Source organism: Sus scrofa, chromosome 1 (assembly GCF_054392235.1).
Source record: "Sus scrofa isolate SSC_HxYL_T2T_F1_AM1 chromosome 1, Sscrofa_HxYL_maternal_Yorkshire_Landrace_v2.0, whole genome shotgun sequence".
NCBI lineage: Eukaryota > Metazoa > Chordata > Mammalia > Artiodactyla > Suidae > Sus > Sus scrofa.
The window spans coordinates 9,158,542-9,177,965 of NC_139383.1; the positions used below are offsets into that span (position 1 = coordinate 9,158,542).

General features: G+C 47.4%; 1 protein-coding gene across 4 annotated transcripts in view; it reads right to left on the reverse strand.

Moving 5' to 3' along the window:
* Positions 1-232: 232 nt before the first annotated feature.
* SNX9 (sorting nexin 9) overlaps positions 233-19,424 on the reverse strand; it is a 111,154-nt gene continuing 91,962 nt past the window's right edge. For all 4 annotated transcript variants that reach the window (XM_085022972.1, XM_003353171.5, XM_085022955.1 and 1 more), the window contains 7 exons: positions 19,107-19,210; positions 15,936-16,013; positions 10,150-10,226; positions 8,439-8,528; positions 5,476-5,590; positions 3,038-3,129; positions 233-1,800 (listed from right to left, as the gene is read on the reverse strand). In XM_085022972.1, coding sequence (XP_084879098.1) covers positions 1,753-1,800; positions 3,038-3,129; positions 5,476-5,590; positions 8,439-8,528; positions 10,150-10,226; positions 15,936-16,013; positions 19,107-19,210 — 604 coding nt within the window. In that variant the 3' untranslated portion in view covers positions 233-1,752. The remainder of the gene's footprint in view (positions 1,801-3,037; positions 3,130-5,475; positions 5,591-8,438; positions 8,529-10,149; positions 10,227-15,935; positions 16,014-19,106; positions 19,211-19,424) is intronic.

Below are 19,424 nucleotides of genomic sequence, written 5' to 3' on the forward strand. Positions count from 1 at the left end.
TGTAGGTCGTCTCTCTAGAGACCCTAACACGCTGGGCGTCGGTCTGTTTCCTCACAGCTCTTCGGGTGACTGGGACATGATTCCAGGATTGATAAGGAATTAGAATTATTAATTCATGTCAGGAGAAATAAGTATTGGGGAAAAACTCACTACCTGGACTCTCTTCAGCAGCTGGCAACAAGAAACAACCATTCCCTCCTCCCCCCAAAAATCACACAAAAACACCAACAAGTGTCTTGAAAAAGTGCTTGAGAATTTACTGTACAGTTTTTTTAACAATTTATTTATATATGTTGGCTTCTACATGCTCTTACATTTGTGTAAAACATTTATACATATTCTTTACAATTTGTACATATATTAAATGGCTGTATCATAAACACTGCTCTATGAGTTTTTATAAAAGAAAAATCAAGTGGGGAAAATTACTTATAAAACAGGAACAAAAACCCGTGATACTGAAGAACAAGACGTTCTCATTTGCTTTCCACTTCTACTTAGTTTTTGGTGTCACTTTTTTTGTGCTGGCCCAAAATTGCCATTTTCTAGAATATAACCAATCGGTCAGAAAAGTGAAAGCGCGGGGGGGGGGGGGGGGGGGGACGGGACGATGCAGTAAGGCCGCTGTGGAGGACGGGGCGTCCGCGGGAGGCGCGTGTCTGCGAGGTTTGCTTTGTGCCCCTCGGCGACGTCCTAGCGGTGGGGACGAGGGTCTGCCGCGTGGGACACAGTCGGGCGCCGACTCTGCGCTCCTTCTCCGACGCCAGGCTGGGGGCTGCTGCGCGCAGGGCAGGCCGGCGGCCTCCGCATCGGCCCCTCGACGCGCCCCCTGCTGGGGACGGGCGGCTCCTCCAACCCGCGCCTTGCTCTTCGGGCAAAGGCCGGCTCCTCGACAGTCACGCAAATCGCCAACGGTGCTTTCCCCGCACTCCTCACCGCGACTCGGCCCCAGCGCCGAGATGAAAGCGAGTGGGGGGCAGTGGCCCCGAGGAGCAGGCTTCCAGCACGCAGGTCACAGGCCGCTCCTGCCCTGGGAGCAGGGGCTCCCTGCGGGGAGTCTTCCAGCGCCCAGCACGCCCTGCCCGGGCGCAGGCTGAGGCCCTTCAGAAACTCTGCGGGGTGGGAGGCGGGCAGCGGGCCGGGGAGCTGATCCTGGGCTCCTGCCCAGCCAGGTCCTCTGAAGGGACATGGGCGGCCCACCCACTGGGACTTGGGGTGCCGGGCCGGGCCCCAAGAGCCCCTCTGCTTCCTCCCTCCTGAGTCATAAATATGTCAGTGAAAGGCATGTGGGTTTTCCTAAATAGACAGGAATCCCAAAGGGCTAGAAAGAGTTATAAAAATATACAAACATATATTTTTTATTCTGCATATTTCATATTTTTAAGAAAGCAATTAGTAATCTGACATTGGGTAAGGACTAGAAGATCATGGGTGATTCATAAATTAAAATTTTATGTAAAATATCAGTGAGGGAAATCCCTAATTTTCCCTTCAAAATTCTGCTGACTTTAAGTACTTTCCAAAAATAGACAACTTCCACCGGCTTAGGCGATGGATGTGGAAGGAACAAAAGAAGAATATCCCTAAATAACTGATGCATTTAGGCTGGTTTACAAAGTAAATGCCATTTTTTCAACTGTTTCTTTTTGGTTTTCTTTTCTGTTTTTTGGATGAGGGAAAAAAAAATTACATTGCATTGCCCCAAGTCAGGAAGAAGCACTTCGGCAGCGTGTCTTGACGTGCTGTCCGCGCCTACATCACCGGGAAGCGGCCGAGGGCCTGCCTCAGCTTTTCCGCGATCTGGGGAGAAACACAACTGTGTCACTCCAGCTGTGACGTCAGTGACTCTCCTATTTCCATCTCTTATGAGTTAAACATTAGCAAAATTCCAATATTTTAACTGGTCTGGGCCCCCAGACCCTTCCAGCACCAGGCAGTGCAGAGACCCCCTCAACCCCGGGGGCGGGCTGCTGGCGGGGGCTCCTGGGTGGCAGGAAGGCCACTCCTTCCCGTGGCAGGCGACGAACCTGGCCTCTCCCGGAGCAGCATCTGCAGCCCCTCCGCCTGCCCTCAGGGAGCTGGGGGACCGGGTCTCTGCGCTGGGCCCACTCCGCAGCCTTCCCGGGCATCTGTGCAGTCCTGAGCCTCGGGGGACCAGCAGCCCCCGACCAGGCTCCGCCGCTGCCCCACAGCATGGAGACAGGTCGCACCCTCACCTTGTCCCTGAGACCAGCTGTTTCCAGCCACAACCGACAATGTGCACGGAGCAGGTCAGCGCGGCTCCCTGCTGAGGACGGGCGGTGAGCACCCAGAGACGACACAGGCGAGGGCCTACAACTGGGGCTTGCCCACCACTGTCCCTGAACACACAGGAGATGATACCACGGAAAGAGCGGGAAACTGCGGAAGCCGCTCGGCAGCCAGCACGTGGTCGATGGTAAAGCCACCGAACCCGTCTTGGGGTCCACGTTCCCATTTACACGCTACACACTCTGGCAAACGACAAACCGCTCTGCGGAGGCCACGTGTTTCCACTTTCATTACCGGTTCCCGCATGAAACTAAGGTCTCCCTCTCCCTCTCCTTTTAGTTCTCTTTCTGCAGTTCCTTTGGTTCAACTGCAAAGACCCCACTCTCCAACAAAGCCGGCCTGTGCCGCCTGAGCGGTGCCAGGCTCCTTCCCCAGCTGGGAGCCTGTGGGCGGCAGGGTGACCTAACCTCATTCACAGTGTTCCTGAGCGCGGGGCGGGGGGATGGGACCACACAATAAGGGCTTCTTGGGGCCCCACATCCAGCATCTAATACCCTTTCTTGTTAAAAAAAACAAACAAACCCAAACATACCCTTTTTTAACCCAGTGTTGTTCAAAAGGAGAAGGCAGAGGTGATGAAAAGAGATTAGGAACCCCCCCTGCTGACTATTTAGCCTCCTTTGCTTTATTACTTGACTTCCCAGAGTCAAAGCAAGAGAGCAGGGATCCTGCTCCCCCCCCCCCCACCCCATGTAGGCAGAGGCCTGGCGGCCGCTTGGCAACTCACCGTCTCGTAGAACTGCACCTGCTGCTCCAGGTACAGGCGGATGACACTGTTGTAGTCATAGATCCGGTTACTGTGGAAGTGATTCATCTCGGCTACAACCAAAGCAAGAGAGCGATCAGCTCCCACCACCCCGTGGGACCACCCTGTGTCTCTGCCCTGTTCTGACGGATCATCAACTGGGTTTAATCAGGTTGGCCTGTGCCAGTTCCAGAAAAAATGTTTTAAAGAGGCTAGATGAACAATGGGAATAGCTAATGGCAAACGACTTTCCAGGAGATGGGTGATTAGTGCTGATTTGCATGTGAAATCCTCTAAAGCCCAACACAGATCCTCACCCAAAGAGCGACCACCATTTGAGCAGGAAACCAGCTCGGTCCTGCCGTCTACACAGGACTGCAGTGCAGAAGGTGCAGAGTCTGTTTACAGGGACCTATTGAGGCTCCCGCTGGGCCCTGCCACATCCCGTTGCCCAGAGGCCGTCCAGGTGGCTTTATCAGGTGCCTCTGAAAGGCTGGGCAGAGGAGGGAGCCACACAGGAGGCCCTCTTCCTTCGGAGTGGAGCTTCATGCCGCTGAGAAGCAGGGCTGCTGGAACTCAGCCTCTCACCAGGCAGGAGTCGGAGGCCCCCCTCATCTTTGCAGAATACATGGATTCAGCAGATGAGGCCCTTCTCAAAATCCGCCTCTCAGCAGGCGCCCCCCCCCCCCACCAGTTGCCACTGGAGACCCCGGAGAGGCCCCATCAGTGCTCCACCCGCTTTCCCCTTATTCTCTGCGCCTACAAAGCCAACGGCTGGCATAAATTCCTACAAAAAGCTCATTGTTTGGAGTTTTACGTTGTTATCTGAAGTTGTACAAAGCTTCTCATTTATCTGTTTGGATGACCTCAAACATAAGTTCAAAACCAACTTCCCCATTTAAAACCCTTCAAAGCCCAAAGCTTCAATCAGGCGTCCCGGTCCGCCCGAGTGGCCCCAGTTCTGGCAAAATCTTTCACCTTCTTCTCTTCTCCCACTACTTCCCTGGTCCTGACGGCTGTCCCTTGGAAAAGCCCCCACACAGCACCTCATCTTCTCTGGGCCCTCAAAAGCTCAGATGGCAGGAGCCCGGTCTCTGGTTGAGGGGGCTGATGTCAACCCCCAGTTTGCATCCCCGCCGCCCCCGCAAACCTTCTCCCTTGAGCACCTTTTAATTGTCTTTTTTTTTTTTTTTTTTTTTTTTGTCTTTTGTCTTTTTGTTGTTGTTGCTATTTCTTGGGCCGCTCCCGAGGCATATGGAGGTTCCCAGGCTAGGGGTTGAATCAGAGCTGTAGCCACCGGCCTACGCCAGAGCCACAGCAACGCGGGATCCGAGCCACGTCTGCAACCTACACCACAGCTCACAGCATCGCCGGATCCTTAACCCACTGAGCAAGGGCAGGGACCGAACCCGCAAACTCATGGTTCCTAGTCGGATTCGTTAACCACTGCGCCACGATGGGAACTCCTTAATTGTCTTCTTAATGCCCACAGTAACTCTAGACTCTTGGCTTTCAAGGCCCCCCACAATGACCAGAATCCCACCCCCACCCCCAACAACCTGCAAGTGTGTTTATTCCCGAAGGCCAATCATCCAATCTGGTGCCGTTGTCTGTGTGCATGTTTTGTGCCCTCTAGAAACAGCCGACCCCTCCTCCTCTGCCATGTATGTTGTAGCCACAGGACAACTCCGTTCATTGTCCCTGTCTGCCGAAAAACACTAAAATAAACTGTCTTCTTTTTACTAACAGTCAAACTATGCCCAAAATGCTCTGTCCAAACTCCCTTCATATTCTATGACATCGGGGCCTGGAGGTTACGTGCTGCTCAAAGCTGAACTCTGGATCTAACACAGTGTTAGGATGGGGCTGCTGCTGAAGGTCATAAAAGGAATCTCCAAGTTCTCTGAGGTTTAATCGAGGTACAGGTTTTTGTTTTTGTTTTTTTAGGGCCAAACCCCTGGCATAGGGAAGTTCCCAGGCTAGGGGTTGAATTGGAGATAGAGCCACTGGCCTACCCCACAGCCACAGCAACTTGGGATCCAAGCCATGTCTGCGACCTACCTCACAGCTCATGGCAACACCGGATCGTTAACCCACCGAGCAAGGCCAGGGATCAAACCTGCGTCCTCATGGAAACTAGTCAGATTCGTCTCCGCTGAGCCACAACGGGAACTCCCAGGGTCAAGTGTAATCAAGCTGTCATTCATGGTTATGTCAGGTAAATGTGTGAAAAAGTAAATAAATACTAAAGCTTTTCATTAACACTGAGATCCTGCAAACAAGAGGCTTATGAAGATATTTTAAATCAGTTCTAATTAGTTTCACTGCTGTTCACATTTGAATTTCTCTCCAACAAGGAAAACAGAAAACTTGCTAGGGAAAAAAATCTCCACTAGCTGCGCATGGACCTCTTGTCTTACCTTGCAATGCATAAGACATCGTGCCAACGCGTTTCACCATGTTCTGTTTGTCCTGTGGGGTGATCTTACTAGTTGCAACCAGCTTATCACTTTCTTTCACTTTTTCTATTGCTCCCTGTGAAATATAAAATTAGTGGCATTAATAAAACCTATCTAAAAAAATTAGTCATTAGTTTAAAATATAACAAAGCTACCATATTCTATAATTGACTTGTTACTAAATAGGAAAATGTCCCCACAAAATAAAAACAGAAGGAAAGCATGTAACTTCCTCTAAGTCACTCGGGAACAAAAAGGCTGCTATTCTCTCAAACTATAACTAAGGTAAAATCTCTAATTTTATGCCAAAACAAAGCAGAAAACTAACTAGCACTCTAATTCTGTAATATTTACAAGCCATTGCCATGATAAGAGCAGCACATAAGAGAACAGGCACTAGGTTTAGGATGTCATTTTTTTTTTTTTTTTTTTTTTCTTTTCAGTTGCATTCACAGCATATGGAAGTTCCCTGGCCAGGGACTGAATCCAACCTGCATTTTCAACCTAAACCACAGCTGTGGCAATACCAGATCCTTAACCCACTGTGCCAGCCTGGGGATTGAGTCACCAATGCCACAGAGACTGTGCCCCAGTGGGAACTCCCTGGGACATCATCAGAGACAGTCTAGCACACGTGCACAGGCACTGTGTCTATCACAGAGTATTTCATAGGCTGGTGCTTAAGTGCACTGACCCTAAGCTTTACTGTGACTTTGGTAAGAAGCCTGAATTAATCTAAAATCAACGCTTAGATGGAAACAGCTGTGAAAGTTGCCGACACGTCCACGGCCGCAGCATGACAAGGTGCAGCCACCGAAGCGGCCTGGATAGAAGACCTCGACGCTCACGCCCAAGTCAGGCTGCCTGCCAGAGCTCCAACCGCAGGCCCGAGCTCACTGTTCTGAGTCTTTCAATAACTGAGATTTTAACGATTTTATCCACCTGGTTTTCCTGGGATATAACTGACAAACACCGCTCTATGACTTCAAGGTGCACAGCAGAGCGAATGTGACATGTATTTGCATGTGTATCACAGAGCAGAGTGACTACTACGGCAAAAGCATGTTCACATCTATCCCCTGAGACTCACAGGCGTTTTTCTCTCATGATGAGAATTTTTAAGACCTACTCTCCCAGCAATTCCAATTCTCAGCAAGAAAGCAAAATCACTGTCTTGAAGAGACAGCTGCCCTCCCATGGCCACTGCAGCACGAGTCACAACAGCCAGGCCAGGGAAACACGTGCGTGTCCACGCTGTGCCAGTGCGTAAAGAAGAGTCCTGAGTTTTATGCCAAGTTCTCTGAAGCCGCACAAAGCTTATTTCCCTCTGCTCCCCCTGCACCACGCCTCCACCGTAAAGCTGGATGCTAGACTGCCCCCATGCCAGGGTTATGAGGGTGGGAGACCAGCTTTGTAGGGATTCTCTCAATAAATCCAAGTATGTCACACCATCCTAGAGTACAACAGCCGATAAAATGCCCACGGGTCTGAGGCCATACAGATTTTGAAAGGAGAGAAAAATAAACCAGAGTCAAAATCTGAGGACACCTCAAACCAATCTTTTATTTAGTTTAAAAAAAACCCCTTGTGGGAGTTCCCGTCGTGGCGCAGTGGTTAACGAATCCGACTAGGAACCATGAGGTTTCGGGTTCGGTCCCTGCCCTTGCTCAGTGGGTTGACGATCTGGCGTTGCCGTGCGCTGTGGTGTAGGTTGCAGACGCGGCTCGGATCCCACGTTGCTGTGGCTCTGGCGTAGGCCGGTGGCTACAGCTCCGGTTCAACCCCTAGCCTGGGAACCTCCATATGCCGTGGCAGCGGCCCAGGAAATAGCAACAACAACAACAAAAGACAAAAAAGACAAAAATAAAAAAATTAAAAAAAAACCCCTTGTGATGAGAACTATAGTTCCCTTTTTATGAATAGAAACATAGAAAATCAGTATTGACCATTTAAATTTTTTTTTTTGTCTTTTCTAGGGCCGAGCTCTAGGAAGTTCCCAGGCTAGGGGTCTAATCAGAGCTGTAGCCGCCAGCCTACACCACAGCCACAGCAACGCGGGATCCGAGCCCTGTCTGTGACCCACACCACAGCTCACGGCAACGCCGGATCCTTAACGGTTAACCCCTGAGCAAGGCCAGGGATCGAACCCGCAACCTCATGATTTGTAGTTGGATTCGTTAACCACTGAGCCGTGACGGGAACTCCAACCGTTTTAATTTAAATTAGGAAACCCTTCTCTGGCTCAGAGACAGAACATCTTATTTCATCTGGACAGGAAGGCACCTTTGAGAAGCTTCCAGGCAGCGGCAGAGTCTCGCTCATAGATGGGGAAGGATCACGCCTGACCCCGCCTTGAAGACCAAACACCACGCCTGGGCGCCTCCATAAAGGACGAGCTCTCATACATTCAGCTCCCTCGGAATCATCCTTTTTTTTTTTGTCTTTTTTTGCTATTTCTTTGGGCCGCTCCCGAGGCATATGGAGGTTCCCAGGCCAGGGGGTGAATTGGAGCCGTAGCCACCGGCCTACGCCAGAGCCACAGCAACTCGGGATCCGAGCCGCGTCTGCAACCTACACCACAGCTCACGGCAACGCCGGATCGTTAACCCACTGAGCAAGGGCAGGGACCGAACCCGCAACCTCATGGTTCCTAGTCGGATTCGTTAACCACTGCGCCACGACGGGAACTCCGGAATCATCTTTTTATAGAACAAAAGACACTCCGACACACCCCATGTCGCTCAGCGCTTTAGGGGACGTCACTATTACAGCACTTGCAGCAGTGCCGGCTGCTCTCAGAAAGCTGCTCCTGACGGGGGGGGGCGGGGGGGGGGCTGCAAGGGGAGAGGGGCACATCCAGGCGGCCGTGCACCCGGCCCCGATGCACCCGGGACGTCATCCGTGAACTTGAGGGATCTCGTTACCTTGTGAGTGCCGATGATGTCAGGGAAGCAGCCGAGGAACCCTTTATACTCATGGTTACATTCCATCAGGAAGTGGAGGTCTTTCTTGGGCTGTAAGAAGACGCAGACTGGTTATTCCTGACGGAGGAATTGGGGCAAACAAGGACCCCTGCTCTGTCTGAGGACTGTACCAGCCAAATCCACCAGGCACTACGTTACACAACAGAGTGTCAAGCACTCAGCCTCGTTTCCCTATAAAATCATCCCCAAGACTTCTGTATTCTCATCATCAGTTGTGAAGAAAACAGTAAAATAATTTTTAGGTTGGTTGGTAAAATCAGATATTTTTGAGGTGGCCCAAAATACCACACTGTGAGGAAAAAAATTAGTTCATACAGTATGTTAACATATAAGCAACTAACGTGTTACAGTTTAATGTCTAAATTTCAGCAAGAATAAACATTAAAAATCTGATAATCACAAGCGGCAACTTTAAAATTTTTCCGGATTATCTTTTTTGGATTATCATTTTTAACAGTTACGGTATGTATGCAATTTTCAACACTTATCTTTTTTTTTAACAAGTATCGGGACGGTAGTTTATGGCCACTTGAACGTACACGCACACAAACATGTACTTCAAGAAGTCATCTGAAAAAGGTTTTTAAATTTAGGAATTTGAGACAGCTTAGATGTTATTCCCCTTCAGAAAACTTCATTTGTTATCTATAAACGTGACTGAAATTCGGCTTCTAAGGACTCCAGTAAAATCCACGTGGCTGTAACAAAACCGGCTCTGTGCTGGGAACAGGACCAGCTGCTCTCCCTTTGTCAGCTGTCGGGTCCTGAGGTCCTTGCAAGGTCGGGGCTACCACGGCCATTTACCAGGAAACCAAGGCTCACGGAGGATACGTGAGGGTCCAAACGGGGCGTGAGCGAAGCCTTTTCCTGTGCGTTCTAGCCCCATGGTGGCTAAAAATGGACCCAAACCTTCGATACTGGAAGGTACTTGCATTCCTTTGATGACTTTTTTATCCATCACTTTAACTTAGCCTAAGAAATACTATTATCAGATGTAATTAACAAAGATACACAGGGATAGAAGACAATAGCCATTTGAAAAGTCTGTCTTACAACAGGTTTTATTTTATTTATTTTTGCTTTTTAGGGCCTCATAGGTGACATATGGGGGTTCCCAAGCTAGGGGTCCAATCGGAGCTGCAGCTGCCAGCCTACGCCACAACAACTCGGGATCTGAGCCCCACCTGCGAGCTACGCCACAGCTCACAGCAGCGCCAGAGCCGTAACCCACTGAGCAAGGTCAGGGATAGAACCTGTGTCCTCATGGATACTAGTTGGGTTCGCTACTGCTGAGCCACGGCAGGAACTCCTACAACAGGTTTTAAATTAAGTATATGGATTGGGTAGCATGAAAATCTTTTTAAAAAAAGTTTTATTGAAGTACATTTAATTTACAAGCCTGTTATAATTTCTTCGGTACAGCAAAGTGGCCCAGTCATGCATACACACACATATCCATTCTCCCTCAGATTCTTTTCCCACTAGATGATCACAGAAAAACTGGCCAAGTTCTCTGTGCTGTGCAGCAGGTCCCCGTTGGCCAATCTTTCCATGTACCTCAGTGTGCATGTGCCAGTCCCCAACCCCAGCCCATCCCGCCCACCCTGGGTAGCACAAAATCTTCGTCGGAATTGTATGGTTATATGAATACCTGTTCTGCCACTAGGCTGGCAATTTCTTCGTAGGTCTTTCCTGCTTCTGTTATTGCATCATTGAGATCTGTTTCACCTGAAAATCATCAGAGGCATGTGAGTGGTTGTAATTTATGTTTCTTCTTCATTTATTTAAAAATTTTATTATAGAAAACTTTAAACTTATAAAAACTACAGAACAGTAGTGAGTCCTCGGCTACCCATCATCTGACGTCGCAGTTAACATCCCATCTCTTAGCTGACCCCCAACTCTCCCTTCACTGGTCATATAACATTTTGTCCATGCATTTCACCTCAAAGACAAAGGTTCTTCAGATAAAAAGGACAATACCAATCTCACACCTAAGACAAGACAGCTGGTCCTGATCGAAGCTGTCCAGCTAGTGTGCAGCTGCCTCGTGTCTCCAAACAAGCTGGCTGCTTGAATCAGGATACAAAGAGGGCCCACGGGGCACAGAGCTGACGTGTTCCCCGTATCTGAGGGTCCTTTCCCCCCATCCTTCTTTTTTTCCCTGCACTCTTCTTTCTGGGAGGTGCTGAGGAAACCGGGTCATTTGTCTTGGTACGGCGTCTGTTGTGCCGCCCGAGTCTCTGGGGTGATGACGGCCCTCTGTCCCCTGTGTCATCTGGATCTCTTATTATAACAGGTTTGCAAAATGGTGCTATTCCACTTCTATCACTGCTTCATTAGCTAAAATACTTCTATACAGAGAAACTTCCTTTATCAACGTTTGGGTTACCCTGAGGTATCGGAACAGGAAGAGCAGGTTAAATACTTCTTTCTCTTTACAGTTTGCAGAATAACAAGTTGATCCTCTTCCAGTCTCCAAAGGTAACTGAGGTTCACTTTTTTTTAGAAAAGTGTCCTTGCAAGTCTGGATTTAAACATATTTGATATGCTTCAACCCACTATAATTTCTGTTTCCATTAGTGCTTCAATCTTCTCTGCATCGGACGGTGGAAGGCTCTTCAGATTGGCATCTGAGTTCTTTTGCTAGGAACTCTGGTTCATTTCAGGAGGACATAAAGTTTAGAAATAGCCATGTGAGTGGTGCTGGGGGTGCTTCTTGCTATTGGACTAGAAAATTGTTTCTAGGCCTCTTCAGTGAACAGTGCAAGGCAAATTGTCTTTTTTAAAAAAAGAGGAAAATACAATAAACTCATTGATGTTTTGGAAAAACATTTAGGATTTTAGTGTTTTTCTTAATATATTTAAAGAATAAAAAAAATTTTTTTTGGCCCCACCCATGGCATGCAGAAGTTCCTGGGCCAGGGAGCAAATCAAGCAGTGGGCTAAGCCACAGGAGTGACAGCAACAGGGAAGTCCTAAGACTTCTGATTTTTATGTTTATCTCTCTCATTTAAAAAAAATCTTAGTTCCTAATAACAGTAATAAAGTTATCTATTTGCTTTGCCCTACGATATGTAAAATAGTTTTAGAAGTTTTAGAATAACAACACCAAGATTACATTGCTAACTACGTGGTTATAGAAAACAAAATTTTAAGTTTTTCTGACCGTAAGACATCTGCTCCTCAGCCTAGATAGTCAGAATACAATTTTTAAAGGTGATCTGAAGTAACCCCTCTCTGTGCAGTCATCTTGGTGTACCACGTCATTTGTTCTGTTTTGCTTTCGCTTTTTAGGAATATTTTACACTGTGATTTAAATTTGCTTTCTAATAATTACGTAAAACAGTCACATGGTTCTAAAGTCAAATCTACGAAACAAAACAATCACAAGTCTAGTTTCTATACCCATTCTTATCCTCTTCCAGAGATAAACATTTACATATTTTACTCGATTACACTTCCACAATAATCTCTAGGAAATGCCTCTCGGACGTGTGCAGAGGCCATGCTAATAACCTCGGCATTGTTCCACGGACCGAGGGAGCATGGCAAGTCATACTTGACACAATCCGAAGCGTCCTCGGCCATGGAGAGCCTCTGCGGTACTGAGAGATGGAAGAGCACAGTCTGAGCAAGGAAGGCGGGTCAGACCCGCCTCAGCGCGCTGACCTTCATCCTCCTCGCAAGGGGAGAAGCTAGCTGATCTTTAAAAACAAGATCTTTAGCAAGTGGAATTTAGTTAGGTTGTGTTAAGTATTCAACACAAAACGAGTCATTTTAACCCTTGAGAAAGTGCTATTTGATAATGTACTGACCAATAACTACTGTAAGTGCAGAAAAGATTAAGGAAGCGTTAGGTGGCAAACAGTGCTTCTCTGAGCTGTGGTTCTGCGGGGATGAAACGGGCAGGCACTTTGGAGACAGGTCACTTCTGTCACCTTCCACCCAGGAGGCCCAGGACACTGCAGGGAACTCATCCCACTGCTGCCACATCATGCTCCATCCCTCCTCTCTCTGCCTCGTCAGCTCCCCTTCCTCTGCGCTGCTTCAGGCTGAAGTTACACAGACTATGAAACTCTGGAGAGAACCTGACCATTCTGAAGGCACATGAATTCTACTGAAACGTAAAGAGTGGGTAATAGACCAGAAGATTTATTTACATTATAAAGTCATCAAAGAACTGCTTTAGGATTCATTTCCCAGATTATCAATGGTCTTCTCTTTTTTCCTTTTCCAAGACATCTGGTTCAGTTACCTGTGCCCTCTACTAATAATACCCCATTTAGTGAATAGCGAGTGATAGCTGTGTCTCTTCCAGCGTCAATCAGGAGAACAAGTGAACCGCTATTTTAAAATTCTGTGATTTAGCTCCGAATGGTTTCTAAATTTTACAGGTGACTTCAGGTGATGAGAGACTTCAAGTCTGGGTGCGTGTATTACAATCTAGCAATAGACTCTGAAATTACTGGAAAGGTCACTGTTAGGTTTAAAAACCTCGTCCTGGGGAGCTTCTATTTCTAGTTAAGACGAAGGTGATTGCAAGAGACTGTTTCTCTCACCATAATAATACCAAATAAACTAAAAGGTCATACTTGTCCTCCATGTCACGAGACACAGTAGGAAAGAAGAAATTAAAGCAAATGACGTTCAGAAAGGGGTGAGGCCTGCACCCTGGCACGCTGCTGAGCGGGAGGCCCTGGCTGGGTGGCCAGGGAGCCTTGCACAGACAGAGAAACTTTGCTGTGACAAGGAGGCACCCACGAAGCTTGGAGGAGGCTGGATGAAGAGCTGGTTCCCCTTGTGGACTATGGTGACAGTGGGAAGTGAGAGTGAGACTTAAGGACAGAGACATCAGGGGAAGTTTAGGGAAGGTCTGGATTCAGCTGAGTTCTGACACGTAAGGACTCGACTGGAACCAACTAGATGTTTTCCCAGCATCTCCAGACCCCACTGCCGCATCCTGTCAAGACAGCACAGAACCACAGAGATGAAAGGACTCCTGGAGACTGACCAGTACCTGAGCAGTGGGTACGGGTCTAGCCTTGGGGAGGCTCCTCCAGCAGCCACTGTGGAACCTCGCCAAGATGCTTATCTGTCTCTTTTTTTTTTAACTGAAGTACAGCTGGTTTACAATGCTGTGTTAGTTTCAGATGCTAAATGGATCAGCAAGGTGATTCAGTTATATAAATATAAAATGACACACACTCTTTTTCGGACTCCTTACCACTAGAGGTTATTATGAGATACTGAATATATTGAGTGTAGCTGCCTATGCTGTACCGTAGGTCCTTGCTGGTTTCCAGTTTACATGTAGTCGCATGTATCTGTTAATCCCAAACTCCTAATTTATCCCTCCCGCTTTTCCCCTCTGGTAACCACAACTTTGCTCTCTCTGTCTGTGCGTCTGTTTTGTGAATAAGTTCATTTGTGTCATTTTTTAAGATTCCACATATAAGTGATATCATATGATACTTGCCTTTCTCTGACTTCCTTCACTTAGTATGATAATCTCTAGGTCCATCAATGTTGCTGCAGATTTCATTCTTTTTTACAGATGAGTAGTACTCCGCTGCATATTATGTATACACACATACACCACATCTTCTTTATCCACTCATTCATTCTTTTTTTTTCTTTTTTCTTTTTAGGGCTGCACCCAAAGCATACGCAAGTTCCCAGGCTAGGGGTTGAACTGGAGCTGTAGCTGCTGGCCTTCACCACAGCCATAGCAACGCCAGATCTGAGCCGTGTCCGTGACCTACACTGCACCTTACAGCAACATCAGATCCTTTAACCCATGAGAGAAGCCAGGGATTGAACCCGAATCCTCATGGATACTAGTTGGGTTCTTAACCTGCTGAGCCATGACTGCAACTCTCTGTCTATTGATTTGTGATGGATACTTGGGTTGCTTCTGTCTCTTGGCTATTGTAAATAGGCTGCTATGACACTGGAGGCCTGTATCTTTTCGAATTAAGAGTTTTTGTCTTTTCCACATATAAGCCCCAGGAGTGGGATTGCTGGGTTATATGGCAATTCCAGTTTTAGTTTTTTAAGAAGCCTCCATACTGTTCTCCATCGTGGCTGTGCCAATTTACATTTGTGCTAATTTACATTTGCACCAACAGGGTGGGAAGCTTCGCTTTTCCTCACACCCTCTCCAGCATTTATTATTTGTAGACTTTTTTTTTTTTTTTTTTTTTTTTTTGCTTTTTAAGGCCGTCACTGTGGCACAGGAAGTTCCCAAACTCGGGGTCAAATCGGAACTGCAGGTGCTGGCCTCCACCACAGCCACAGCAATGCCAGATCCAAGCCACATCTGTGACCTACACCACAGCTCACAGAAACGCCGGATTCTTTAATCCACTGAGTGAGGCCAGGGATTGACCCTGGGTCTTCACGGATGCTAGTTGGGTTCGTAACCTGTTAATCCGCAACAGGAACTCCTATTATTTGTAGATTTTTTGATGCTGGCCATACTGACTGGTGAGGGATACCTCACTGCTCATTTTGATTGGCATTTCTCCAACTAGTGATGTTGAGCATCTTTTCACGTGCCTGGTAGCCACCAGATGCTCGTCTCAAAAACGAGGAGGTCAGGCTAACGAGTCCTCAAAGCTCCCACCCAGATGACAGACGTAATTCAGCCAGGTCAACAGGAAAGACTCACATACGGGAGCCCCAGCTCTTACATTCTGGTAAGGGGCTAATTTCTTATTCCTGAAAATACTCAGACACTGACCTCCAAAGATGTACCCTCCCTGGGCATCACGACGTATCACAAAGTACCAAGTCTGTCATTTCTGTAAGTGATAGGATGCTCTCAAAGTCAAGAGGTGCCTCTCACCTCGCCCATACTTTTTCCTTCCTATCTGCTCCACAGGCCAAATGAGAAAAACAAACCAAAATATAAAGGAAAAAGCTAACTTGTTCTAAGAAACGTTGTCAATGCAAATGCACAAGGAACTCAAAATACCACAACGAAGGAGGACAACACGGGAGGAGCTGACAGCGGTGACGAGGTATGGGGAGATGGGAGGCAAAGCAAACTTGTTACTCGGTCAACAATTTTTTCTCCAAGTGACCTTGATAAGGTCTGGCTTTTGACAGTCAGTCTTGACTTCAGAGTTTGGCAGAGAGATGAAAGCAGGGCACAGAGTCACTTACCATCACCGTCTGTTTTACCAAAACACAAGAGCTGTATCTGAGCACAAGAAAGGCGAAGAAGCCGGCAAGAAGATACAAATTACAACAACCCACTTATCTTTTCAAAAGTAATAAGGTGAGGTTGCAAAAGTCCTTGGAGCAGTGTAGCCAATTTACACGCCAGTCACTGACTAGGGTGCTTAAGTACAGTCACGGTTTGCAAGAGCCTAAAGAGGCTGGTCTGTTTGCATAAGACATTCAAGGCCCAAAGGATAGAGAAAGCTGTACCTTGATAGCCACTAGAACTGAAGACTGTTGCTAAACTCTGCAAGGCCTTGCCTATCTTCTGATATTCCTTGGGTAATGCTGCAAGAGAAGGAGGAATAAATCATTAACTAGGCCTCAGAGCAAAATGAGATGGATCCAACTATTTTCCAAAAACGATTACGTTCATAATAAAATTTTGAAATGACTCAAGAAGTCTATATTCTTTAATAAAATATTGACATAAAATAATTGTCTTTAAAAATTAATGACTGTTTCTTCAATTAACTTTTTTTTCAAATTTTTTGGGGGTCTTTTTAGGGCTGCGCCTGTGGCATATGGAGGTTCCCAGGCTAGGGGTCAAATCGGGGCTGCAGCTGCCGGCCTACACCACAGCCACAGCAATGCCAGTTCTGAGCCGCATCTGCAACCTTCACCACAGCTCACGGGAAGTGGGGATCCTTAACTCACTGAGGAAGGCCAGGGATCAAACCTGCATCCTCGTGGATGCTCGTCAGATTTGTTTCTGCTGAGCCATGGTGAGAACTCCCAGTTTTAATTAATCTACTGTCCCATTACTGGTGGGTGCTATTATCCTCAACACCACATTCTCATTTACTGAATGAAATCCAAGTGGACCAGAAGATGACGTCCAGCTTTGAGCCCCATCCCCACCTGCACCAGATGCCGAGGCCCCAGCTCTGTGTCGTGGGCTAGGAGAATAAGGGTCATGTGAGTAAACCGACTTGCCCAGGGTCATGTGGCGAATAAATGGTGGTGGATTTGCACTTGTGATTCCTAAATACACTGCTTTTCTCACTCAGTTATATATGTAACAAATGACCATTTGCAAAACCAAACCAAACCAAAAGCCACAGGGTGTGGAGAAAAATAAGGCAATGGGACGCCACAGGACCGGGGAGGAGGGATTTAGTTTTCTCATCTGTATAATAATACAATTAATGAAACCACCACTAAGACTCCTTCTGATGCTAAAATTCTAGGCTTGAGGGTCCCTCTGGAGGACTTAACCTAGGGAAGAGTCTGTATTTCAGGACACGTCTTCTGCATTTGTACACAGTCCCCTTAGACATGTCTGCTGTCTCTCAAAAGAAACCATTATTTGCATTTGAAGACAGTGCAGTTTAAAAAAAAAAAAAAACAAAAAAACAAAAAAAAACCAGGAAAACGATTCCAATGTTTAAAAAAAAAAAATCTAGGCCAGAGAAATCTGACATATGGTCCAAAAGCTGCAGTAATCAGGAAACACACATTCAAACTCTATTAGCTTAGTTAATTTAAATAAACCATTTACCCTTTTGTGACTCGGTTTTTGCCTCTATATTGGGGATTAAAAACACTCGCCCTGGGCTTCACCATGTGGAGTGTGTGCTGGATTCCTTATTTCACAGATTAGGAATTTTTAAAAACTCTTTTGTTGAGAGAATAGAAATTATGCCTGAATCAAACTCTAAACAAAGCACTTCGGCTGCCTCTCCCAGCCAAAGACAGCAGCCCTAAGCTATTACCATTTCATAAATCTGGCCTATGGATTATAAAGGACACGGAGTTGACCAGATGTTAGACATACGGGATTTAATTCTTCAACTGAAACAATAGTTCTAGATTTATGTGAGATCCCTAAAAAAACTTTATTGGCAGATGTGTACTCATTTTAATTTTTCTTTTCTTTTTTTTTTTTTTTTTTTTTTTTTGGTCTTTTTCCCTTTTCTAAGGGCCGCTCCCATGGCATATGGAGGTTCCTGGGCTAGGGGTCTAATTGGAGCTGTAGCTGCCGGCCTATGCCAGAGCCACAGCAACTGGGGATCCGAGCCGTGTCTGCAGTCTACACCACAGCTCACGGCAACACCAGATCCATAATCCACTGAGCAAGGCCAGGGATCTAACCTGCAACCTCACAGTTCCTAGTCAGATTCGTTAACCACTGCGCCACGATGGGAACGCCTTAATTTTTCTTTAAAAAGGGGGAAACAGCTGAGTTCATAGTTAAAATTATTTAAGAAAATGACCACATTTATGTTTTAGAGAAGCGTCACTCCCCCTTTTGCCCGTGAGCTACTCTCCGTGACCAAAGGCTTGAAGCAGAGTTTGTTTTCTGATGCTGCATTTGCATAGGTTATTTTTTCAGGCTCAGTTCTATTTTTAGGATTTTTTGCCTTGGGAAAGAAGCAACTGTTATTACTCCCAATGTCTGCCCACCAAGCACAAACAGCTGGTACACTACAAATGGTTCTGCTGATGTAAAATACCATGGGAACTGAGGAGGGCCATTCAGTCTAAGGTCTGGCTTTTTCCTGCAAAGGGCTGGAGTGTAAATATTTTAGGCTTTGCCGGGGCTACAGGTTTCTTCTGAAAAGCACTCAGCTCAACCCCCATTTACACAACAGCAGCAAAGACAATACACAAAGAGACGGGCAGGGCTGTGTTCCGGAAAACCTCATTTACAGAAACCGGCAGCAGGCTGGCAGGCTGCAGCTCGCCACTCCTGATGTGAGGCTGCAGCTCTGGACTCAGCAGATCTAGTGTCCCCCCGTCAGCCTCGCCAGGTAGCAAGTCCCTCCACATTCGATTTCTTATTCATTAAAGTTATTTTTTGACTTCGGATTCTGATTCTTTCCCCTCGTGTAGAAGAAAAATACCGCCTTAAAAAAAATCTTCACAAAAGCAGGTCATTAAGCTGCTTCCTATGCTGAGTCCAGAGTGAGTATGTATTACTTTCCTAATTCAAAGGAAGAGACATTTTAATTTATTTTTTAAACAAGAGCTGAACACAACTAGTGCTCTCGTAGAGTGTGGGCTGAAGGCCAGAGGGTTCCGAGTGACAGAAGAGAGGGGCACACGCGTGCTCTGAAACCGGAGCCCCGTTTCCTCCCTGGGCCTCAGAAGGCAGGGAGGCAGCAAGCGCGGGAAATACGCGCCCTCTGACCCGGGAGGAAAGGCCAGGTCCTGAGGGCGGTCAGAGGCCACCGTGTGAGTGACTGGGGGAGTCTGGCCTCTGCAGCAGCTGTGCCTTCGAGCCCCACAGCTGACGCCTGACCGCGTCTCCCCTGGGGTCCTGGACAGCTGAGCGGCGCGGGTTCGGGGATGCGGGAAAAGCAGTTTGCAGAATGACCGTCTGCAGACGGGGCCGGGCAGGCGGATGGGCAGCTCCCGGGGACGCAGGACAGCACTTACGTCCTGTGCAGCGCTTCCAGTGCTCCTGGCCCACGGTCAGCAGCTCCTTGACGCCGTCATCCATGGCCTTGGTGAACTTGCCAACAGCCTCGCACTTCTGTTCTCTGCGGGGCAAAAACACAAGGGGTGTGTCCTTGACTCTCAAACGTCCACACGGCTTAAGGGTAGGGGAGAGAAGTGCACGTGGTCGGTCGGGGGAGCTCAAGGCCAACGCAAGCACAGGGGCCTGTTTCCTGCATTCTCACAACCGCCCCTGAACTAAATTAGTCTTAAAATCAGGCTTGATTCAGGTTTTAAAGATTTACGACAAAGTGTGCC